Here is a 24,482-nt window from a genome sequence, read left to right as displayed (position 1 = left end):
TGCCTGCAGTGTTGGCATCCCATATGGGTGCTGGTTCAAGTCCTGGCTACTCCACTTCTGATCCAGCTCTCTGCTATGGCCTGGGAAAGCAGTGGAAGATGGCCCAAGACCTTGGGACCCTGCACCCGGGTGGGAGACATGGAGGAAGTACCTGGCTCCTGGCTTCGGATCGGTGCAGCTCCAGCCATTGTGGCCATTTGAGGAGTGAACCAGCGGATGGAAGACCTCTCTCTCTCTCTCTCTCTCTCTCTCTGTCTCTCCTCTCTCTGTGTAATTCTCACTTTCAAATAAATAAATAAATCTTTAAAAAGTTCACATTAAATGAAACTAAAAGGTTTATTTTGATGCAAAAAAATGAATGCTACATGTAATTTTCACAATATGCATTTCCATGAACTTTTGGAAAACCCTGGTACCTGCAAGGTGGCCTCTGAGCAGGTCATGTGCCAAGGACTCTGCTCGCTCAGCTCCTCCTCCTGTCGAGGTGCCCAGGAGCGCCTGCCCGAGTGCCTGCGCCTGGCCAAATTCCCCTGCTTGGCTGTGGGATGTGGTGGGAGGACCGCGGGCCCCCACAAAGGATGTGGCATGTCAGCCAAGCTTGATCCTTCCGTGCCACCAGACAAAGCTGAGCCAGGAGAAAGCCACGTGCCAAAGCCCGGGAACGCTTCCTGGGGCTGGGCTCCCAGGCTGAGGCTCGGACCCGAGCAAGCCCTTGTGTTGCCCACCCAGCCGTGGTCCGCCGCCTGGAGCTGGTGCTGAGGGGGCTTCGGAGCAATGGGGGAGGGCAGAATTTAAACGAGGGCTCTGTCCCCTCTCCCCTCTGAGCACATGCACGTGGGGACTGTGGATTCTACCGAAAATTGATTCCATTTGTCGTTCAAGAGTGAACAGGGCAGCGGCTCCCGCCAGGGCAACACACGCTCCGCCTCCTGGCTTCTGAGACCTGCACTTTCGCTTTCAGTATAGGGGGTCCTGTGCGAGCGAGGGCTCTTCACCAGTACAGGACGTGAACTTCACGAGTGTCCAGCGTGTCCCAGCCTGGGGCACGGGGATTTTCATAGAATCACGACGACTTCCATTAGCTTCGCCCCCATCTTCCACTCTGCAAGCTTGAACGTGGGCGCCCGCCATGCGTGTCCATACACCCCTCAGTTCCCCCCAGCATCACAGAGGCTTAAACTTTCTCATTTTTCATTTTACTTGAAAGGCAGACACACACACACACACACACACACACACACACACAGATCTTCTATCTACTAGTGCAGTCCCTGAATGCCCACAACAGCCAGGTCTGGGCCAGGCCACAGCTTGGAGCTGGGAACTCTATCCAGGTCTCCCATGTGGGTGGCAGGGGAGGCCTGTGTCATGGCCAGGGAACTAAGCCTCTGAGTGCAATGCTATATTGCACTTGGGAAGGCAGCTGATGCTGGGCTCCTGCCACCGATGTGGAAGACTCACATGGCGTTCCTGGTTCCTGACTTTGGCCTGGCCCAGCCACAGCTGTTGTGGCCTTTTGGAGAGTGAATGGATGGAAGATCTCTCTCTCTCTCTCTCTCTCTTTTTTCTTCTCCCTCTCCCCACCCCTCACTCCTGAACAAAAACATCTTTTTAAAAAAATGCAGAGCCAGGACTTAACCGCAGCACCGAATGCCCGCCCCAGCAGAGGGATTTGCCCCTACAGGGACACACCCCCAGTCCCGGAACCTCCCCCGTATCTTTCCCCTTCCCCCTTTGTAAATGTGAGAACTGAGATGCACTTGTGCCCCCCATCCCCCTCTCAGACACATGGGACCATTGCCCCCTCTTCCCTGCCCCCAACCCCAGCGTGAAGGAACTTGGGAGCCAAAGATGCTTACATTGCCATGTGTATGCACGCATGCACACAAACACACACAATGCACACACACAAATGCACACACAGTCACCTTCTCACCGGCTCCGGCGCAGCCCTGACAGGCTTGGGTCTGTTTGCCGTTGTTTTTCACTCACCTGTAAGAGGGCATTCGTGGCGCAGAGAGGAGGTCATGAGAGGGTTGCACCCTGTTTTTGTAGGCTTTATCCTGGGCATGCGTGTTGGAAAGGTGGCTTTTTAAAATCATGTGTGGGTGGCAGGGTGAAGCGCAGGGACAAAGGCCTCCCTTCCGATCCCCTGCCCGAGTTTCGCTGGCTAATGAGCACCGTTCTGGATTGTTCACCCAGTTCTTTATCTGTTGCCCTGTCTGGGGCTGGACTGGGAGGACAGAGCCTCAGCTAAAGGCTCTCTGGAAGTCCCATCTCAGCCACCTGTTTGTCAGCCTCTCATGGCTCCAATTATCTTAGGCCCAGGCTGTGGGGACAAACAAGCAAAGGCAAACCAGGGGAGAAAATTAAGGAGACAAAAGTGGGGCCCCCGGCCACTACCCCATCTGGGGGTTTTGGCCCACAGGATACGTAGAGGGTTCCCCCACGCCATCACCACAGCTGCAAACGCTCTCTGTCTCCACAGCACCCGTGCAAAGCGGATGCTGTCTTTGCATTGAAATTAAGATTGGCTCACGGACAAGCTCATTTTTTATTTCCCACAGCCAGATGGACTTGCTGCATCTACAACTCTAACAAGCCCAGCGTTCTGGCTGGGTGGACCTGGGTAGAGAGAATGCCTGGTGTGGCATCACTCACACACAGTTCTCACGGTGCACACACAGTGGCTGCGGACAGGTTCCTTGCCACGTCCCACAGTACAGTGGCAAGGGGCTGGCTAGGAGTCTGTGGACTTTGTCCACCTCCACATCCTACTCTTCTCCCCCCCAGAGCCCTTCAGATAAAATCTTACTAGAGAGCCCAGTGTCCAATCTGATAAGAGCAGTATTGCCCCGGTTACTACTAGCACAAGGCAGGCCCTTTCTCATGTTTTAGTGCCCAGGAAAACGCACAATGACGAGTGGCTGCTAGAAATGTGACAGCTCTTTTTAGGCGAGTCTGAAGTTTGGCATATGGATTTCGGGTTCCTCGCTATAACTCCACGGCCTCCCGCAGAACAGAAGCTCACACACTGGAGATAACAGCACAGCAGTCAAGAGAGGAGCAGGAAATAAGACCAGGGTCCCCAGGTAGAGCCACCATCTCGGTGGGCTCCAGCAGCTAATGAATGAATGCGTGCCTAATGCTATTTGGCAATGGCGAGCCAGTCAAAAACCATATGCTTGCTGATTGCTAATTGGTTGGTCGGTTGATTGATTGACTCGATTGGAAATGAACTAACAGGATCACTTATTTGCAATTTGGGCTGCCTCTCCCAACTCTGGCTGGCTGCACCTCCACATCCGGGTCTTACGGACCACTAGCAGCAGTTTCCCTCCCAACCTTTGTGGGTGGACCCCTGCCTGGACACCTTCCTGTAGCCTTCATCATCAAAGGCACTTGCTGTCTGGTGTGGCGTTACGTCCAGTGAGAGGCCCTCCTGGGAGCACACCCATGGAGGCGTCCACACATAGGCGTGCGTAAATTCATCAGTGTGCATGGAGGTGGGTGTCTACTGCATGCAGGCCAAGGTCTGCAAGCCTAATTCCCCGGTTGTGCCCACCTTCCTACACCCTACCCTCACCCACACCCCCTCAACAAAAACCTTGGATTCCTTTGCTGAGCCAAGAGACACCGCTGCAGGCCGCCCCCTGTGCTGGTTTGAGGGACGAGGCTGCGCTGCCAAGTCCGGCTCCGTACTCTGCTCACGCTGAGATGTGCTAAAGCTTTGTTTGCAGAATAAGCCCACGCCTACAACAAGGGGTACCGTGAGTGGGCGCCTACAGCCTTGGGGAGGGATGGAGATGTGATTAAAGCCTGCAGATGCCGTGTGCTTCCTGGATGAAAGACAGCACTGTGGAGTTTTATTATACACCTACTCTGCTTCTTTTATTGTTCCAGTGTTTTCTCCTTTTGGGGGTCCGCATAAACTTTATTAGGTATTAATTTCCAAAATGGCCTCCTTGCACCTCCGAGTAGAGTTTTATTTGGTGCCTCAGAGAGTTTCTTTCCATAACCAGGACCCTCAAAGAATTCCTGCCGGTCAGGGTGGAGGAGGCCCACGTGTGCTCGGCGGCTCAGCCCTGTTCAATTTAATAAATATTTATGGAACACTGACTCACATCTTCCTGGGCCTGAGAGGCAGGGCAGGGCTGCAACTAGTGGGAAAGGCTGGGCACTGGGGAGTCGGCCTCCCTGCCAGCTGGAGTCCAGCTGGACGGGGGCCATACGTGACCTTGCAGAACCTGGGTCACCCCTTTGAACCTCTGTTTTCTCATCGGTAGAATGGGGTCAACCCCATCCATGTCACAAGATAAAGCAATAAGCTGTAAATCTCTGGGCTGGGAGCTTAGACAGTCCCTAAGGCAGAGAAGGTGGAGAGGGGGTGCCCCCTTCTCAGCTGCATGTCCGCGGTTCTGGAACTTTCTTGGTTTCCCCCAGGGCTCCTGGGCAGCCCAATTCCTGCACTCACTTATGTCCACGGCCACTACCCTCTCTCCAAATCCATCCCCAAGAAGGCAAAGAAAAGAGCTCTCCCAGTCCTTTGAAAAGGAAGGAGGTGCAGAGGAAGTGGCTTGCGTTCTTGGACCCACTGCAGGCAAGATCGCGCTGCAGCTTCCACGAAGCGTGGGGTTCTGCGCAGGGCGGAGCGGGCCGAGGCTGACCTAGCGCAAGAGTGGGGCAGGCGCACAGCCGGCTGGGGTGGAGCCTGCCCGCAGGTGTCCGCAAGCCGCTCCGGGTACAGTTCCCTGGTGCGTCAGGCAGTGCATTCTGGGAGTACCATGCTAACGGCGTCCACATAGGGCCGTGAGCCTTCGCCAAACGAGGATTCATTTTTGCTGTCTCCCAGGTTCCCAAGGAGGCAAGGGGATGCAAGGAAGCCCTTGAATAGGCACTTTAAGCTTCCGGTGCTTAGACTTGCCCCCCACCCCCACAACGCGTGCACGCAGCTTTGCAGCCAAGTGGGAACGCTCAGCCTGTTTGTTCTTTCACAAGTGGGCCCTGGAAGCCAGGAGCCATTTGTTTCGGAAAGGTAGGCGCGCATCAGGTGGGTGGTCTTTGCATCTGTGTGTGTGTGTGTGTGTGTGTGCGCGCCCTTTCTTTTCAGGACCACTGAGGGGTTGGATTTTCCCCCTCCCAGCAGAGCGCAGGGCTTCGGCCGGCCGCACGCACGGCGCATCTGTGCTTGGGTTTTCCCACAGGCCCCTGCAAAGGCGGCTCCGTGGGGGCGGCCGGGCCGCAGCTGCGGGTCCCCTCCCCTCGGCAGCAGCCTTTGATCAGGCCTTGTGAGGGCTGCGTGCGGCCTGACCCCCAGTCCTCAGCGTCTCTCAGGTGGAAAGTTCCGGACAGCCCGGCTGTGCCTTCAAAGGCTCGCCCTCCTCGGGGCTGGGCCGCCGCTGATAATGGTCCCCGTTTTGTTGCAGTGGGAGCTCCCCGCAGCCCCAGCCCGCCCTTGGCAGGCCTCTGCTTGTTTGCGCGGGCAGCTCGGGCCGCCCTGAAACCACCTTTCTGGTTGAGGAAGCACATTGACCTCCATTCCCACTGAGCCTTTGCTGACGGTTCAGCCACAAAGGTGACCGCGCTGGCGCCCTGGGGCGGCCCGGCGGGAGGGACCCTCGGCCCTGTCCTGCCCACCTCGGAGGTGCCAGCCTCCGGCAAGGCCTGCTGACTGCTCCCGGAGCAAACTGGTCCCCGCCAGCGCCTGAACCCCGGGCTGAGCGCAGCAAAGGCCCCGAGTGCCCAGGGGGGCCACATTTCCCCTGGGTAACTTGAGCTGTCTGGTGTCTTGAAGAAGCAAGCCCAGGCCAGGCGGGCACGGACAGCTCCTTTTCAGGCCTATTTTTTAACCCCACGCCTCGGCTGGTAGCGCCAGGGATAAACAACCAACAGGTCTGCTGGTGCAGCGCCTACTGCCGGCGGGTGCAGGGCCTACTTCCGGCGGCTGCCCCTGTGCGCGGGCCTCCATGCCCTCCTGGCCTGGCCTAAGGGACAGGGCTTGTCCACCCAGGGTGGGGGTGCTGGGGGCGGCGAGTGTGGACAGAGCTTGCAGGCTAACCCGAAGGCCGGGGCTCGCTCTCCTCCCGCGGCGTCGGGGTTAGCCTGCATGCTGCCCTTTGGTTTCCTCGCATTTAAAACGAGGGTGGCCGAGGGCAGCGGGAGCGGTCAGGGGAGCATCCTTCTTCCTCGGCCTGATAGCGCAGTGCTCTTCCTTCCTTTTGATCGTACTCAAACCAACCGCACAGAACAATGAGCCGGGGAGGAGGCGGAGGGGGTTTATTGTGCTGTTGTCCTGTGGCCGAGCCTCCCGGGACTTGATCTTGCACAGAGGGCTGCCTAGGAGGAAATCTGGCAGGCTGTTTGGCGGCTGCCTCCCTGCCCCTGAACTCCCTCCAACCTGGGACGGGGTGGGGGTGTGTGGGGGAGGACAGGGAAGAAGCTGACAGCTGTCTACACCCCAGCCCAAGCCAGGGCTGCAGCCCGGGTCTCCCCAAGCTCTGAAAAGCGGACTCCTTGAGAGGCAGGGGGAACCCTGGCTGTCAGAGCCTGCCTGAGGCCATCCCTACGGAGGGGACTACTCCAAATGACGTCAGCTTGCCCCAGGCGCCACCTCATCAGAGCTCTGCTGCCCAGCCTGTGTCCCCTCTTCTTGGCCCGGCTGGACACGTGGGTCATCTCAGGATGGGTCCCTTGCATGCGGCAGCAGGGGCCAGATGCAGCGGTGGATGGCCACTCCGGCCTCTCTGCAGACACATCCTAGTTCGTCCTCACAAAGCTGGGTGAGGAGAGAGGACTCGAGGCCTTGGGGTGGAGAGGAATCGTGGGCTCCAGTTCTGGGGACACTGGCTCCTGGGTGCCCATGTTCTGTCCTGCACCTGCTGTCAGCAAGCTCTACCCTCCTGGTTCGGCCAGCTGAGTCTTAGTCCATCGCTCCAACCCTCCCTGCCAGTGCTGCTATCCTCAGCAGCTCCGTAATCAGTTCTTTCCCATCAGGCAGCCACGCCCCATAGGGCACTGGGGCTTGAGGCTTTTGTAATGCTGTGGCTGGAGCATAGGCCTGTGTTCAAGGTTCAGGTCTGAGTGCCTTTGAACAGGTCATCTGACCTCTCAGAGCCTCCATTTTCTCTTCTGTAGAATGGGAACAAGAACACTGGTCGTGGCGGAACGGTGGGCTCTGCCCTCTGCCACGAGGAGTGAATGCATGAGGATCACCACAGGAAACTGACCCAGAAGTCCAAAGGGTAAGAAGGTTCACTGTGAATGCCAGTGGTGAGCCCAGGGACCAAGCTTAGTTTTCTGGATGACCCGATTCTGTCTGTCCCGCCTCATCACCGCTCTGCCCAGCCTCGCTGGGTGATGAAGAGGGTGGCTTCAAAGACATTCATTCACTCTCAGTTTCAGATGCCAGGTGTGCAAAGTCCAGGTGTCGGCGGGGCTGTGCTTGCCATGGGACATTTAGGGGAGGATCCTTCTCGCCTCTTCCAGTTCTTGGTGGCTCCGTGTGTTCCGTGGCTTGGGGCTGCGTCGCTGCCGGCTCTGCCGCTGTGGTCGCACGGATGTGACTGTGATAAGAATACTTGTTCTTCCAAGGGATTTAGGGCCCACCTGAGTAACCCAGGTGGTCTCATCTCAGGATCCTTTATGACATCCGCAAAGCGCTCTGTGGCAGGCATTTGGTGTACATGGTGGTTAAGACACTGCGTGGGATGCCCACATCCCATACTGGAGTGTCTGGATTCCAGCTCTGCTCCCAGTTCCAGCTTCCTGCTGGTGCACATTGTGGAAGGCAGCAGGTGGTGGCTCAAGTAGTTGGTCCCAGCCACCTATGCTTTGAGTCCTGGCTCTTGGCTTGCCTGGCCCAGCGTCAGTTCTCATAGATATTTGGGGCGTGTACCAACAGGTGGGAGATTTATTCTCTCTGCCTTTCAGATAAGTAAGTAAATAAACAATTGAAAAGATCCTTTCTACAACCAAGCTCGGACTCCGAAGGTCTAGGGATTTGGACATACACTTGTGGGGGCTGCAACTCCATCTACTACACCCAGTAACAATGTAGAATGTCCTGTCAGATCATGACTAAGAAGTCAAGACAGGCACCCTGGCCTGTGGCCGGTGAGGGAGTTCACTTCTCTAAGTGACAACATCACAGTTCGCGATCTGCCGCCCTCGAGAAGTCTGGCTCTTCAGTCGTATTTACTGGCAGGGAGTGAACGAGTTCTTCTCCCCGGGTGAAGACATGGCCCCCTTTGTTTGCAATGATAGAGCTCAGATTTGTGCTGAGTGCCAGGATCCCCTGTCTGTAGCTGGATACACTGGGATTTCAAAACCCACTCTGCCACCTAGGCTTATGAGGGAACTGGGAGGATCCTGTGGGGTGAGCCTCCTTCTTGCGAAGCCCACGGGGAGCCCAGTTCTTCCCATGGGCAAGCGCTTGTCTTTTCCTCTTGTCATTCCCCTGAGGCCCCAAACTCTGAAAATGTCCAGGAGACCTGACACCTCTCTCTCTCTCTCTCTCTCTGTATTTATTTATGTGAAACAGAGAAGGAGAGAGAGAGATCTTCCATCCACTGGCTCATGCCCCAAATGACTACATTTATTTGTACAGTCAAATGGTGCTGGGCCAGGCTGAACCAGGAGCCTGGAACTCCATTCAGGTCTCCCGAGTGGGTGGCAGGATCTTCCACTGTCTCCCCAGGCACGTAAGTAGGAGGCAGAATCAGAAGCAGAGAAGCTGGGGCTCAGACTAACACTCTGCTCTGGGGCCAGCATCGGGAGTGGCAGCTTCCCCCGCCGTGCCACAGCACTGGCCCCTGCCTCGCCTTCTCTCATCTGCCTCCTGTAGCCTTGCTGCCAGAGCCCTTTTGCCTGTGTCTACCCTCAGCCCCTTGGTCATGTCCAAAAGAAAGGGCCTTTCCTGAGTGTGTCCCCTGCCCCCAAACGGCTGATTCAGCAGCTCTCCAATGGTGAGGGAGGGGAGACAAAAGACAGTAGTAGTTTTCCTTCTAGCCAAAGAACACTTAGCTATGAATTTTTTAAAAATATTTATTTATTTATTTGAAAGGCAGAGTTACAGAGAGGCAGAGGCAGAAAGAGTGAGAGAGGTTTTCCATTGGCTGGGTCACTCTCCAAATGGCTATAACAGCCGGAGTTTGGCTGATCTGAAGCCAGGAACCAGGAGCTTCTTCCCGGTCTCCCACGTGGGTGCAGGGGCCCAAGGACTTGGGCCATCTTCTACTGCTTTCCCAGGCCATAGCAGAGAGCTGGATCAGAAGTGGAGCAGCCGGGACTCGAACGGGCGCTCATATGGGATTCCGGCACTGCAGGAGGTGGTGGCTTTACCCGCTATGTCACAGCTCCGGCCCCTGAAATATGAATTTAACATGGATCTCAGCTCCCTTCCAGATGGTTTTAAGCAAAAAGCCAGCGTCAGGCTCTTTCCTTTGGCTGAGTCTCACTGCATGGGGCTCTGGTGGTGCTTAGTTTTTCTCTTCCACAGCTACTATTAATAACGTCGTGCTTGTAGTTTTCTTTGCAAAGGTATTCCTTCTGGTTCTGGCTCATGAGTGTTGACAAGTGGCCTGCATAGAGTTCAGTGTGTGCAGACTTGGGAGCTGTGTGCACTATATCACCTGCTAACAGAGTCCGCTGTGTTTGCTGGAACCTGGCCATGGGTGGGAAAGTCACTGTGACCTTCCAGTCCTGGGCATAGAAGAGGAGTGGAGGCAAACTGGAAAGAAGTGAAAATGAGATGGAGTAGACAGTGAATCTCCTGTGTGTCCATGCTTAGCTAAGGAGAGCACAGCAAGGAGAGGGGGCAGTCTGTTACTTCTCTGACCCATCCTTCAACTTGTCTGCTGAGGACTCCACTTCCTTTGCTTTCTTTGTGAGTTTGTGCAAAACCTGTGTCTTTACATACAGACCATGCATTCTGTGTGCGTGGGACACAGCCCTTCAGAAAGTCCTCGTACTGCACTGCGCTTCCCAGACAGGTGAAAATGTGGCCATTGTTCACACACTGCACATGAAAAGGTAAAAATGGGTTAACTACTGTGGAGGATGGTATGGCAGTGACTCAAAAAGTTAAACAGAATCACGATGTGACTTGGTTAATCCACTTCTTGGTATAAGCTCAAAAGAGCCAAAAACAGGTACTCACATAAATACCTAGATGTGAAGATTCACAGCCAGAACTATTTACAACAGCCCAAAGGTGGAAACAACCCAGACGCCCATGGCGAGACGAATGCATAAACTACATAAGGTGTTATAGCCTTGTAACGGAATATTAGTCAGCCATAAAAAGAAATGAAGTGGGGCCGGTGCTGTGGTATAGCCGACACCTGCAGTGCCAGCATCCCATATGGGTGCAAGTTCAAGTCCTGGCTGCTCCACTTCTGATCCAGCTCCCTGCTAATGTGCCTAGGAAAGCAGTGGAAGATGGCCCAAGTACTTGGGCCCCTGCACCCACGTGGGAGAGCTGGAAGAAGCTCCTGGCTCCTGGCTTTGGATTGGCACAGCTCCAGCCATTGCAGCCATTTGGGGAATGAACAGCAGATGGAAGACCTCTCTCTCTCTCTCTCTCTCTCTCTCTCTCTCTCTCTGCCTCTCCCTCTGTCTGCTTCTGCCTCTCTTCTCTGTAACTCTGAATTTCTAATAAATAAATAAATCTTTGAAAAAAAGAAATGAAGTGCTGACACTTGCTACAATGTGGGTGAACCTTGAAAACATGCTAGTGAGAGCAGCCAGACACAAAATGTTAAATACTATACAATTTAATTTGTGTGACACATCCAGACTAGGTAAATGCACAGGAACAGAGCTGGTTGGTGGTTTCCAGGGACTGGGAGGAAGGGAAGCAGTGTGTATGGGGTTTCCTTTTGGGGTGATGAATGCGTTTTGGAACTAGATATTGGTGGGGATTACACAGCATTGTGAATGTAGTGAGTATAAGAGGGTACTTCCAAAAAGTTCAAGGAAACATGAGAAGATAATTTTGTTTTGGTGTAAAAAGTTGAAATCCATGCAGAGGTCTTTCATAGTACACAATTTTAGAAGATTGTTTTTGTTTCTTTGAGATGCAGGGAGGAAGAGACAGAGACAGATACAGAGAGGTCTTTGTCCCCTGGTTCACTCCCCAAATGCCTGCAACAGCTGGGGCTGGACCAGGAACCGGAGTCTGTGAGTCTCCCTTGTGGTGTCAGGGATCCAAGCACTTGGTCAGCCATCACCTGCTGCCTCCCAGGGTCTGCACCAGCAGGAAGCTGGAGTCAGGAGCCAGAGCTTGGAGTAGAACCCAGACACTCTCACGTGGGTCGCAGGAGTCTTAAGTGACATCATGAACGTTTTGAAGAGCATTTGGACGTGTGGCTTTCAACCATTCTTGCCCCAAAGTAAAGTTACCTTTTCATTCCATTTTTGCCAAAGTTTTACAGTGTCCTTGTACTAATCACTGCTCAATCCCTTTCAAATGGCTCATTTCATGTGATGTGAATTTCACCTGATACAACTAAAAATATTGTTAAAAGAGAGGAAGCACAAGACAAAACCTGACCTGCGTGTTTTGCACTCGCAACCCAAGCCCTGCTCTCCTTCCCACTCTCCATTTCCTTCCTGGGCAAGCCTGAGTGCCCCTTTCAGTGCCATGGAAACAAACTGGCTGATACTGGCTGATGGTACTAGCTCCTGCTTCTGAAACACATCCTGTGAAATCTGTGACTAAAGCGGGGGCTACGCAGCAGCAGCCAACTTCAGCAGAGAGCACCGGGTGCGGGGGAGCACGCCAAACAACAGATGGCTGCTGCCCGACGTTCTGTGTCTGTGGCAATCAAGCAGATTTGCTCGGCGGGAGACCAGGTTTGCCCCTTTCTCTGTCCTTAAGGATTTCTACAGCTGGAGTGGCGAGAGGCCTTGAAGCAGAGGCTCCAGATGCACGAAGCGGTCTCCCTGAAGCTGTCAGTTGTGGGGGACGTCAGTCCGTGCTCCTCCTGTTCTGTTTGTTCCAGTCTCTTTCCCTTTGGGACACCAAAGAGAAAAATGCCTATTAATGGCTGGCGCCGTGGCTCACTAGGTTAATCCTTCACCTGCGGCGCCGGCACACCGGGTTCTAGTCCCGGTTGGGGCGCCGGATTCTGTCTTGGTTGCCCCTCTTCCAGGCCAGCTCTCTGCTGTGGCCCGGGAGTGCAGTGGAGGATGGCCCAAGTGCTTGGGCCCTGCACCCGCATGGGAGACCAGGAGAAGCACCTGGCTCCTGCCTTTGGATCAGCGCAGTGCACCGGCTGCCTCGGCCATTGGAGGGTGAACCAACGGCAAAAGGAAGACCTTTCTCTCTGTCTCTCTCTCTCTCTCTCTCTCACTGTCCACTCTGCCCATCAAAAAAAAAATGCCTATTAATGGGAAATAGGGCCATGGAGACCACCTTGTGTTAACTGGGGTGGAGAGCTGGAGTCTGTTGACTGTCATACATTCAGGCTGTCACTCATTCACTCCGTGAAGACTGGCCAGCAGGCAGTGGGCTGGACTGGACACAGAAACATGGTGGCCAGTGTTCAGACACAGCTCCTGGGCTATGGAAGCGCCACGGAGTCGCTGTCTGGGGCGTTGGGAGAGGCCTCCCAGGGTTGGGGACGTTGGGGCCCAGGCTTGCAGGCTAGTAAGCCGAGTGTGGGCACTGGCCCGGGGCACGGATACAGGGGGCCTATCTGGGCCTATCACTGCACAGAGCAGCAGGCTGGGAAGGGCCTCGCCTTTGACCCAGTTCTTTCTGCTGACTTTTTCCTTTTCGTAACAACAACAGCTAAATATTTATCACAAATCATTTCCTTTAATCCCTGCTACAGTGTTTTTTTTTTAAACAGATGAAGACAGTGAGGTTCATAAAAGGTTAAGCAGTGACCCCAAAGAAGGGCACACGCATTGCTGGGACGGGCACTCTCAGGCGATGGCTGTGACTGAGCCGTTGCTGCTGGGGAGGGCAGGGGTGCAAGGCTGGGATTAAGAAACCCCACGAGGCTTGGGGCTCAGTTTGTAAGCTGGGTGCGGGCACGTGGGTGGTCTTGCGGCCGTTCTGTTTGTGTGAAGTGTTCACAATGACGTAGGGCGTAGGAGAGCCGCTGAGTGGAGGAGGGGGCAGTGGGTGGAGGCCCAGGCGGCTTGGGGACACTGGAGCCGCTCTCTAGTGCTGCTCCGATCCTACTGCATTTTTCTCTGTGATGCTGGGTAAATTGCTATTCATTGCACTTCGTCACCACCTCAGAGGCAGCAGAGGTGGGCTTGGCCCTCCTGGGTCCCTTGGGCAGAGTGTCCCCGGAAGTAAGAGAGCAAGAAGTCTGAGCCCATTTGTGCCTCAGGGAGGCTTGGAAGGCCCTTGACAGGACAGTATTCCGAGTCCCCGTCCAGTAGAGTTTCCCTTCAGAAACACGGTTTGCTTTTGCTGCTGGAGCATCCTGCCCCCTCCAGCGCAGCCCCACGAGCAGACCCCGGCCCCTGCCTTCCTGGCGTGCAGGGCTTAAAACAAGGGCTCTCGGCCATCGGACATCCTTGCTGTTTCCAGCTATTGAGTGTAGTCAGGTGCGCCAGGATCTGATTTCAAAGCCAAAAGCAAAGGCGCTCAGAGGAATCCTCTCTCCTCGCTGCCGCAGTAGAAGACAAAGGGGTCTGAACAAACAGGAAGTTCTGAGCGCTGCAGAGAGCACTGCCCAGCTCCAGGGCCAGGCAGGATGCTGGGCTGGGAGCCTGGGCGTCGGCAGGTGTGGCGATTGTTCCCAAGAGAAACAAGAGGCGGGGCAAGAAGAACACACGCAGTAACACCTGACAGCCTCCCTGGATGGTTCCTGATAGACACACAGGCTCCTTCAGGGCCCAAGGAGTTACAAAATATTCATCCTAACTTTGGCCATTGGCCTTGCAGGCTATGTTGGTGTTTCTAGAAATCTCTGTGCCTTGAGGGGCAGCGGAGTAGCAAGTTGGAACTGATGAGGGGCGGAGGTGGAGATGGCCCGTTGGTTTGGGTCCTGATGAATCCGTTGTTTTCCGTCTCTTACCCTACTCTCTGGCTGTGGGAACCTACATTTAGTAAGTGCTCCTGATCATCAACTTGACAAAGACTTCAAAGTCATCCCACAGAACAGAATCCCTCTTAGGAGGAGACGGTCCAGGAAAAATGTCAGTATTTTCTTTGGCTTTGCATATGGGAGAAATCGGAGGTGGACATAAATGCAAAGGTTGCAAGGTCAGCAGGGGTGGGAGACAGTTGCCACGGGGAGGAGAGGTGCCTGCCCCTCTCCCTGGTGGCAGGACTGAGTGCTGTTTGTCCCCCAGATCCCCAGCTGTCAGAGACAGTGTCACTGGTGCTTTCACCCATGGGAACCTGGGACACTGCCCACAGGTAGCTGTGGCTGCTACAGTGACTGGGGGAAGCAGCAGGCATTGCCCAGATGAGGCTGGAAGGGTGAATGTCTTCTAGCACATGGGCCAGCCCCATGCAAATGAAGGACTACCCAGCCTTTTGCTAGCAGAGCAAGATCCCACAGTTCTTCACCTCTAAAAGCAATTCTGAAACACACTCAAAATTTCCCAAAAGAATTTTTTAATTGAACTTATTTATTAAGATTTATTTTATTTATTTGCAAGGCAGAGTGACAGAGAGAAGGAAAGACAGAGAGGTCTTCTACCCACTGGTTCATTCCTCAAATGGCTGCAACATCCAGGACTTTGGAACTCCATCCAGGTGTCCTGCATGAGTGGCAGGGGCCCAAGCACTTGGTCTGTCTTCTGCTGCCTTCCCATACACATTAGTAGGGAGCTGGATTAGAAGTGGTACAGCTTGGCCGGCACTGCAGCTCAATAGGCTGATCCTCCACCTTGCGGCGCTGGCACACCGGGTTCTAGTCCCGGTCGGGGCGCCGGATTCTGTCCTGGATGCCCCTCTTCCAGGCCAGCTCTCTGCTGCGGCCAGGGAGTGCAGTGGAGGATGGCCCAAGTGCTTGGGCCCTGCACCCCATGGGAGACCAGGAAAAACACCTGGCTCCTGCCTTCGGATCAGTGTGGCGTGCCGGCCGCAGCAGCCATTGGAGAGTGAACCAACAGCAAAAAGGAAGACCTTTCTCTCTGTTTCTCTCTCTCTCACTGTCCACTCTGCCTGTCAAAAAAAAAAAAAAAAAAAAAAAGAAGGGGTACCGCTCTGACTTAAACCAACACTCTGATAGGGGATGTGGCATCACAAGTGGCAGTTTAACCCACTGTGCCACATGCTGACCTTTCCAAGAGAAAATTTAACCTGCAGGAGGTTCGTGGAGATGCTTTGGCCAGAGGCTACAGATCTGGGAACCACAGATTTGGATGCTGCCTCTCAGCACCCACAAAACAGGTCTGAGGCACATATTAAGCACTTTTGTCTCTATGCAGTAAAAATAGCTGGCACGTAACACTTCAGCAATGGCTAAGAAATAAAATCCCAGCTAGTAGTGGTATATGGAAAGCATAAAGAACATGCTAATTTTTTTCTTTTAAGATTTATTTATTTATTTGAAAGGCAGAGTTACAGAGAGCCAGAGGCAGAGAGAGGGAGAGAGAGAAGTCGGTCTTCCATCCACTGGTTCGCTTCCCAGATGGCTGCAACAGCCGGAGCTGTGCCAATCTCAAGCCCGGAGCTAGAAGTTTCTTCTGAGTCTTCTATGTGGATGCAGGGGCCCAAGGAGTTGGGCCATCTTCTACTGCTTTCCCAGGCCGTAGCAGAGAGCTGGATTGGAAGTGGAACAGCTGGTACTCAAACTGGTGCCCATATGGGATGCTGGCACTGCAGGTGGCGGCTTTACCCACTACGCCACAGCGCTGGCCGCAAGAACATGCTACTTAAAATGCAGCTATGTCATGTGGCTGCATGATCGGGACTTTTCCTTCATATGGCCGGTATGGAAACTGAATGTAAGGTCCTTAGGGAGAACTGAGCTATATTAAATAGACTAACAAGGGCTGTTACATTTGGGGAAGGGTGATGGAGAAAACCAGCAGATATCATCCAGGTTTTTCTGAAAGGGAGAGACTCCTAAGCCAACGAACTTCACCAAGCATTGGGATTCTAAGGACCTTTTCAGTACGAAGCTGCACTGTCTTTCAGAACTTGACTGGTGATCGAGATGAACTGCTGCTAACTCTGGGGCCATCCAGTCACGAGGGTGGGAAAGGCAGACCTATTCATCTGAAGGTAGCAGGAGAGCTCGCCAGGTGAGCCAACTGCACAGAGCGGGGAGGTGAGCCCAGGTGGAGGAAGAGCACCCCCCCCCCGTCATCTCCTGGTGCAACCTGGGTCAGCTCTGCTCCAGGGAAGATGGCAGGGAGGGGCTATGCTGCATCCTCTCTCAGAGTCAGAGGGGCTGGAGCTCGTCTGGGAGAAATTTACATCCTGGCTCTACCACGCACGAGTGGTGCAACGTTCAGCAGGCGACCTAAACCTGTGAGATGGGAGGATGGTGCCTGTCTCAGACCCTCGGGCAAACAGGAGCAAGGGAGCATTACTGAGCACCTGGCCTGGTGTGAGGACAGGAGAGAGGACGGAGAGAGAGCGGACAGTTTTTGTGATCACTTGCAAAGTGCGCTGGCATAGACACTGCCTAGCGCCCAGCAGCTGCTCAACCAATGTCAGTCCTGCTCCCCACTTTGCACCTATGTCCAATGGCACCAACTGTGTGCAAACCGCTGTCCCTGGCCCTTGGACCAGACATTCACAGCACTTCACAGCTTCAAAACCGGCTCCCGGCGTCAGGGCCAATGTCAGGAGTTTTCACACTTGGTCATTGGAGAAAGAGTTCTCCTCTCATGGAGAACCCGTGGGAATGGTCCGAGGGACTCTGCTCATGTTTCCCCCTGACGGGAAGAGCTCTGTTTTCAGTTTTATGTCCTGGATCTCAAGAAAGACCCAGCTTGTTTGTTGAGTGTCATTGACGTGCCTGACACTGCCTTGGGGACTTGGGATACCTCGGTGGACGAATCGGATATGCCTGCCCTTCCAGAGCCTTCTTGTAGTGGGGAAGACACCCAATGAGTGGTAAACCGGGTGAGCGACCTGGTGTGCTGCACGGGGACAGGCGCTCAGGGAACATAGCAGCAGTGCTGGGGGCGGGGAGGAGAGTGGGCTGAAGTGTTAAACAGGGCAGGGCTGGAGGAGGCGGACTTCGGGGAAGGGAATCACCCCAATATCTGGGGGAAGAAGGGGAGGGGCCAATCCTAGGACCCTAGGGAAAGCATCGGTGCCAAGAGTTAGGAAGTGCCAAGGCCCCGAGGAAGGAGAGCCTGGTGGTAGTGGAAGAGGAAGGAGACAGCATGGCTGAGCAGGAGAGCAAGGGTGGGGGCAGTCAGAGGGGGAGGCAGGTGCTGCCGGATGCACGGGGCTTCAAAAGCAGGGGTGGGACTTGCTGTCGGTCTGGGTGAGAAGGGGTCACTGCAGTGTCTTGAGTGAAGAAATGGCATGGTCCATGGCTTGCAACTGGAGAATCGGTCGCTGCAGTGTCCGGGCTCAGCCCGGGAGTGAGTGGGAAAACTACCCATTCATCCAATCTGCTGCTGATTCACTCCCCGAATGCCTGCAACAGTCAGGGCTGGGGCAGGCCAATGCAGGAGCCCAAACTCAATCCAGAACTCCTTCCTGGGTGGCAGCGACCCAAGGGCTTGAGCCATCAGCTGCTGCCTCCCCGGGTCTGCATTAGCAGGAAGCAGGATCGGAAGCAGAGGAGCCGGAACTAAAAGCGGGCACTCTGATATGGGATGCAGCACAACAGATGCCTGCCCTTAGGCTGGTTATTTCTTCTACCATTTGATACATTGAGCAAAAGTGACTCAGGAGGTCACAGGTGTTTTTTGAGAGCCTAGGGCTGGAAGGTGGTGAATTCTTGCTGGGGGTTGAATTCTTGCGACCCCGCCTGCACCTTGATCTAGGCTGGGTTGCTGGGCAGTAGGAGCTGTCTGCCTCCTCATGTCCGTGTGGGATTCTTGTGTGCTCCAGGATTGTTCTGGAGCGCAGAAAGGACCATCTGGGACTATTTTGGTTTTTGAAATGAATATTTTATTAAAGTTGCATATTGAAAAAAAACAGTTCACCTTATAAATCTTGTTCCATTCTAGATATCAATTGTAGATGGTCAATGACGGTCTGGGCATGAGGCCCTCACGCTCACCCGTCCCTGCCCTGTGCCTCCACAGTGAACCCAATGATTCCACATCAGACCTGCTAGAGCCAATCACACCAGAACGGCAGGGAGACTGCCCTGAGGGGGCCCTGGGGAGGTGCAACCCATGACCAGAAATGGGGGGCTCGAGGCTGCAGGGGGCAGGCACTGAGCTGCTGGGCAGGGTGCCCTGGAAGGGAGATTGTGCGGCACTTTTAGTCAGGGAACAGGGAATGTTTCCCCTTTCCCTGCACCCTTGTAGCCTCATCCTGGAGGAGAAGCTGCCGCTGGTTCTGCCTCTGGGGTGGTTTTCTGGTGGAAGCCCCCTGGGCGCCCTCTCCATTGTCCAGCTTGGCCCTGTCCACTCTGCTCCGCTCTTCCCTTGGCTTCCCTAAGTGTGTGTCCTCTCCCCCCCCCCCCCCGCCTGCACTTCCTTCTTTTGGCCATGGAAGCGCCCCCTCATGTTCCCTCCGTTCCCCCACATTGTTGGTTGCTGAATTCAAGGTTCTCAATACAACAAAGCTTTGATGATTTGCCCCAATTGAGAAGGAATGTCAGCTTACATTAATGAGGCGCCTGAACAATCGCATTTTCAAGCGCAGTTGCCTTGCTGTCCCGTGGTGAGACATCCTTTCCTGGGAGAAGCCCCAGCCCTGCAATGCCCTGAGAGCAGAGGTTGCGAAATGAGGCGCTCTGCTCGCACAGAGAGGAGCCAGTTATAATTAGCGTGTACTTTCTGTGAGGCCCACGTTCCCTCTCTGGAAACCTTCCGTTTCGTACACAGATTCGCTGCAGACCCAGCTCCTCCGTTCTGGTCACAGAGACACTGCCACATCGAGAGTCTCTCTGGAAATGTTGTCCATTTTCACTGACGAGCAATGCAGACATAGACTCTTCTTTGCAAAAGAATTAAAACTTTCACAGTGAATTTCAATTGTAGTAATAATAAAGCCATAGCAACAGTAGACTCCTGTGACAGACTACACTGCACTGAATCCCTTCTCTGGTCTCCTGTCCTGACTCAGCTGACTGGGTTTTGTTGTCTGTAAGAAATAATTAGAGGACCGGCGCTGTGGTGTAGCGGGTAAAGCCATTGCTTGCAATGCTGGCATCCCATATGGGTTCTGGTTCAAGTCCTGGCTGCTCCACTTCCGATCCAGCTCTCTGCTATGCCCTGGGAAAGCAGCAGAAGATGGCCCAAGTCCTTGGGTCCCTGCACGCACATGGGAGACCCAGAAGAAGCTCCTGGCTCCTGGCTTCGGATCAGTGCAGCTCTGGCCATTGTGGCCATCTGGGGAGTGAACGAGTGGATAGAAGACCTCTCTCTTTCTTTCTGCCTTTCCTTCTCTCTCTGTGTAACTCTGACTTTCAAATAAATAAATAAATATTTTAAAAAAAGGAAATAATTAGTGGAGTTGGTGTTGAGGCACAGCAGATTAAGCCACCGCTTGCAATGCTGGCATCCAATACTGGAGTGCCAGTTCCAGTCCCGGCAGTTCTCCTTCCAATCCAGCTCCCTGCTAATGCCCCTGGGCAGCAGAAGGTGGCCCGAGTGCTTGTGGGGTCTCTGCCACCCATGCGGGAGACCTGGATGGAGCTCCAGGCCCCTGGCTTCTGCATGGCCATTGTGGCCATTTGGGGAGTGAACCAGTGGATGGAACGCCCTGCTCTCCTCTTTAGCTCTTCCTTTCAAACAAATAAATAAATCTTAAAGAAAAACTACTACTGACTGAGGATCCAAATTTCTCAGTCTTCCAAGTGAGCACCAGGGTGCCCCAGGCGCCCACGCCTCACCACACCACACCTCTGGAATAATCCAGAGTCAGCCAGCCTTGCACCCGGGGCCCTCGTGAGCCATGACGAAATCTAGAGAAGTGTGTCTGAGTGTTTGCTGTGTTATTTCCTCTATTTTTCTGAAGTTTTAACATTTTCACAGCAGAAACAAAAATTCACCAAACCCTAAGAAGAGCACAACAGGATAGGACCGTTGCGTGAAAGTAAGGGGTGCGTCTAGCAGCTGCTGTCCTCCTCGTGGTGCCAACGCAAACAGCGAGCGCTGTCCAGAGGTGAAGATGAGGTGTATTCGGGGCAGAGTGTGAGGGCCTAGGCCCAGGAGACGCGGGCCCGCTGACTTGTCGTGAGTCTTGGCAAGAGTTTCAAAGGGGTCGAATTCTAGTCCAGATTTGTGTGCTCTGGGACAGTACGTTTTCATTTACCATTCAGTGGTGAATCTGCATTGGCGTGGCACGGACAGGTGGGCTCTGTTGAAGCTGGGGCAGATTTCTCACCTTCCTCTGACCATGAGTGGTTCCATGGGATTTCAGAGGAGGGGAGGCCACTGGCTGCACAGAGAGGCCACTGAGTCACTGTAAGAAAGGCGAGCTGGGAACAGACAGCAATGTATCAAGGAAGCGCAATGGATTGCTCAAGGTTGCTCCAGATGGCTAGGATGAAACAGACCCCATGTACACATCACCCAAGTCAAACTGACCTGGTGGGTCAGGTTAATCCGTCTGCGGGATGCGCGCCAGAGTTTCTCGTGAACGCTTTGCAGGCTTTTGAGGGGCACTTTGTTCTCACTAGGGATTCCCTGTCCTGGATTGGGAAGGATTGCGCTCATTTATAGGGAGAGTAGCAAAAGTAACGCCTGGTTTATTTCTTAGTAACGTGCATACTTTTCCAACGTCTTTCCTAACAGTCTTTCTTTCTCTTCACAATAGTTCTTTTAGGGGATAGGAAAGGCAAATATCCAGTTTTACAGATGAAGGAACTACGAGGTTTTGTGATATTAGCCAATAATATCAGTGCATAGTTACTGCTTTGTTACTAAGTAGCTGTCATGGTTCTAGGTATGTACAAATATTAACTTCACCCTTAAGACAACTCTGAGTTACATGCGTAATTTCCCAAGATGACACAGCTAGTAAGTGGTGGCCTAGAATATGAATCCAGGCAGTCTGTTCATGAGCCTGAACTTGTAAACACCCATATCCTCATGTGATGACACCAGAGACATCTTTCTAGTATCCCGAGAATGGAAACCTGGCCATCTTGAGGGTGCGCCTGGATTATAAGTGTGTTTATCTGACATGCACAGTATTTTATATATTTTATAATTTAAAACAAATTTCAAGTTCTGTTTAAAGAAATATTTCAGGGGCCAGCATTGTGGCGTAGTAGGTTAATCCTCTGCCTGTGGCACCGGCATCCCGTATGGGCACTGGTTTGAGTCCTGGCTGCTCCTCTTCCGATTCAGCTCTCTGCTGTGACCTGGGAAAGCAGTAGAAGATGGCCCAAGTCCTTAGGCCCCTGCATCCGTGTGGAAGACCTGGAAGAAGCTGCTGGCTCCTGGCTTCAGATGGGCGCAGCTCTGGCCGTTGCGGCCATTTGGGGAGTGAACCAATGGAGGGAAGACCTTTCTCTGTCTCTCCCTCTCACTATCTGTAACTCCGTCAAATAAATAAATAATCTTTAAAAAAAGAAATATTTCATCTAAAAAAATCAGGTTTCTAGCTTTCCTTGAAAAACCAAAAGTTCTGACAAGATAAGGTCACCATCCCCCAAGGTAACAATTGGCTGGAGTCAAGTACTGTTAATGAACAATTCTTTATGATATTTGTTAGACATTAAGGAAGACTTTGTTCAAGAAGGAGCTACTGCAATGGGGTTTTACAATAGAGGTGAGAGACTGGACTCAATTGTGAATATTAGATGGGAAAGTGAGGGGCCGGCGCTATGGCGTAGCAGGTAAAGCCACTGCCTGCAGTGCTGGCATCCCATATGAGCACCAGTTCGAGTCCTGGCTGCCCCACTTCCGATCCAGCTCTCTGCTATGGCCTGGGAAAGCAGTGGAAGATGGCCCAAGTACTTGGGCCCTTGCACCCGTGTGGGAGATGCAGAAGAAGCTCCTGGCTCCTTGCTCCTGGCTTCAGATGGGTGCATTTCTGGCCGTGGCGGCCAACTGGGCAGTGAACCAGCAGATGGAAGACCTCTCTCTCTCTCTGCCTCTCCTTCTCTCTCTGTGTAACTGATTTTCAAATAAGTAAAATTTTTTTTAAAAAGAAGGAAAAGTGAGACTTCACAGCCAGGAATCATGGATGGAAAATTACTAAGAGGAAACATCAAGGCTGGGGGGATTGTGGCTAAACACACTTGACATGATCCTTACTAATGGCAAGCCAGCATGATCGTGTCTTGGTGTGGGTGATAAGGAGTTTCATCAGATATTGAGGCAGATCAGATACCAAGGCTGGGGATTTCTGCTAAGCTGACTCAGCAGGAGTCTTGCTAAAAAAAATAAAAATGGACAAAGTTGGCCAAAGGCAGAGCCCAAGGTCAGGGTGTCTACTCCCATTCATTATTACACCTGACTCTTTTGACAACTTTGTTACCTATTTGCATGGACATTTGAGTTTTCAACCCCTAGCCAATAAGAAACTACAACCTCAAAGAAGCAGAAGATCATTTGTGTCCTGGTGCGATCAACATACTACCAAACTCATGTACTCATCCATCCATGTAGCCACCCAACCGTGCATTCTCGTCGCCATCCACCGTACAACCTTTCACTCTTCCCAGCTCCTGCACCCTCTCCACCTGGCTTAGCCATTCTCAGATTGCAGAGTCCCATCTGCATTTCTTGACCAACATCTGTGTTCCTCGCACTCAGTCTAGAAGGGCAGCATCAGAGGCTGGGAGATGACCTACAGTATGGCAGGTGTTGTAGATGGAAGCGTGTCCCCTCAAAATCCACACGTTGAAGTTTTAACTCCCAGTGTGACTGTGTTTGGAGACAGGGCCTTTAAACTCTGGTGATTAAGGTTAAATGAGTTCATATTGTGGGGAGCAACTCGGACTATACTGTTACTGGAATTAAGACTTATTCTATGCATCTGCTCTCCCACAATGTGGCGCTGGGAGAGGAGCGTACAGCTTCTTCCCAGCTGCCCCTTACCAACTTGATAGGCTGCAAGAGCCGCTCCTGATTGGAGGAGAGCGGGCGCGCTCGGCGTGTGGGTAGCAGAGCACGGATTGGTGGAAGAGGACTATAAAGGAGGAGAGAGACAACATGCACCAGGAACATCTAAGGGGAACATCTATCTGAAGGAACACCTGTGCAGCCCCCAAGAGAGCCGGCCGGCGGTGTGCCGCTCCCCCGCGGAAGTGGGGAATGTGGCAGGGGGAACCGCCCTTCCACGGAGGTGGAAGGGTCGGTAGCCAACCCGGGAAGAACCAGCAGCAAACCCGGGGAGGGCCGAGCAGACGAAAGAACAGCGCAGGGTTCTGTGTTGTTCCTCCACGAAGACGGGGAGCGACATAATGGTGCCGTGACTCGGATAGGAAACCTAGGAGGGAAGAAGCAGGAAAATACCGGAGAGAGAGACTAGAAGAGCCTAGGGGAAAGCCGGACGGAAAAGGTGTCGGAAGAAGCTATTGAAAGCCTAGGCATAGACTTGGATACGGACTGTGGGAAAGAAGTTAGGATTTAAAGTGAAAGCAAGAAGAAACTTAGACTCAGATACGGACTGCAGGTTGAAAGTGAAAGTGAAACCTATAAGAAACTTAGACTTGGATACGGACTGTGGGGAGAGGCCAGGAGAAATGAGGGAGGAATATTGTTGGAAGAAAACTTAGGGAAACATACCGGGTAGAGAAAAATGTTAGGGAGGATGAAGCCGCGAGTGCAGGCCGAGGCAGAGACGGAAGCCATCTTGGAATTCTTCACGTCAGCCCGGGGAGCAAGAGGCGAAGATCTGGAACCAGAGGCAGAGACGTGGGCCGCCAGGTTGGAATTCGCCAGGTTAGTCCGGGGAACTTGGATTGAATGCTAGTGGCGGAGACGTAAGCTACGCTGTGTGACTCGCGGAAGCCGCCGCGTGCAGAGAGAGCATGGGGCGTGAATAGATAGGGAACGCGGGGCTGGCACGAGGCCATGGTGCGGACGCGAAGGGGCGTGGAGACCACGGAGTATGCGCGCGAAGCCGAGCCGCACAGAGCCGTGAAGCTGCCTCGGGGCGAGGTGCCGAGAAGCAGCCTCGGGGCGGGCGCCGGGAAGCCGCAGGGATAAGAGAAACAGAAGTTTAGAAGTAAAATGAGAGAAATAGGAATGCTGGAAGATAGAAGTAAAATGGGAGAAATAGGAATGCCCGGAGATAGAGAAATAGAGAAATAGAAAGGCCTCCCCACAACATGGCAATGAGAGAGCTTGGATTCGGTCTGCCTGATTAGTGAGGCGATGAGCACCTGCGGGCGGCTAGCAGCTTGTGCGCTGCAGGTCACCAAAGACAGGCACGTTATCAACACCAATGGGTCTCCCCACAGTGC

General features: G+C 53.5%; 1 protein-coding gene across 3 annotated transcripts in view; it reads right to left on the bottom strand.

Annotated features, from left to right (window-relative positions):
- Positions 1–24,482, bottom strand: part of RAD51B (RAD51 paralog B) — a 682,004-nt gene that overhangs the window by 17,014 nt on the left and 640,508 nt on the right. For 2 of the 3 annotated variants that reach the window (XM_051826341.2, XM_051826338.2), the window contains one exon: positions 9,026–9,362. The exons of the other annotated variant lie outside the window; for it this stretch is intronic. In XM_051826341.2, coding sequence (XP_051682301.2) covers positions 9,266–9,362 — 97 coding nt within the window. In that variant the 3' untranslated portion in view covers positions 9,026–9,265. Of the gene's footprint in view, positions 1–9,025; positions 9,363–24,482 lie in introns of those variants that run through there. 3 annotated transcript variants of the gene reach the window in all.

The sequence above is a fragment of the Oryctolagus cuniculus genome, chromosome 20, assembly GCF_964237555.1.
Source record: "Oryctolagus cuniculus chromosome 20, mOryCun1.1, whole genome shotgun sequence".
Lineage (NCBI taxonomy): Eukaryota > Metazoa > Chordata > Mammalia > Lagomorpha > Leporidae > Oryctolagus > Oryctolagus cuniculus.
Note: the sequence above shows the minus strand (reverse complement) of the source record. Positions and strands in the feature narration are given on the sequence as shown.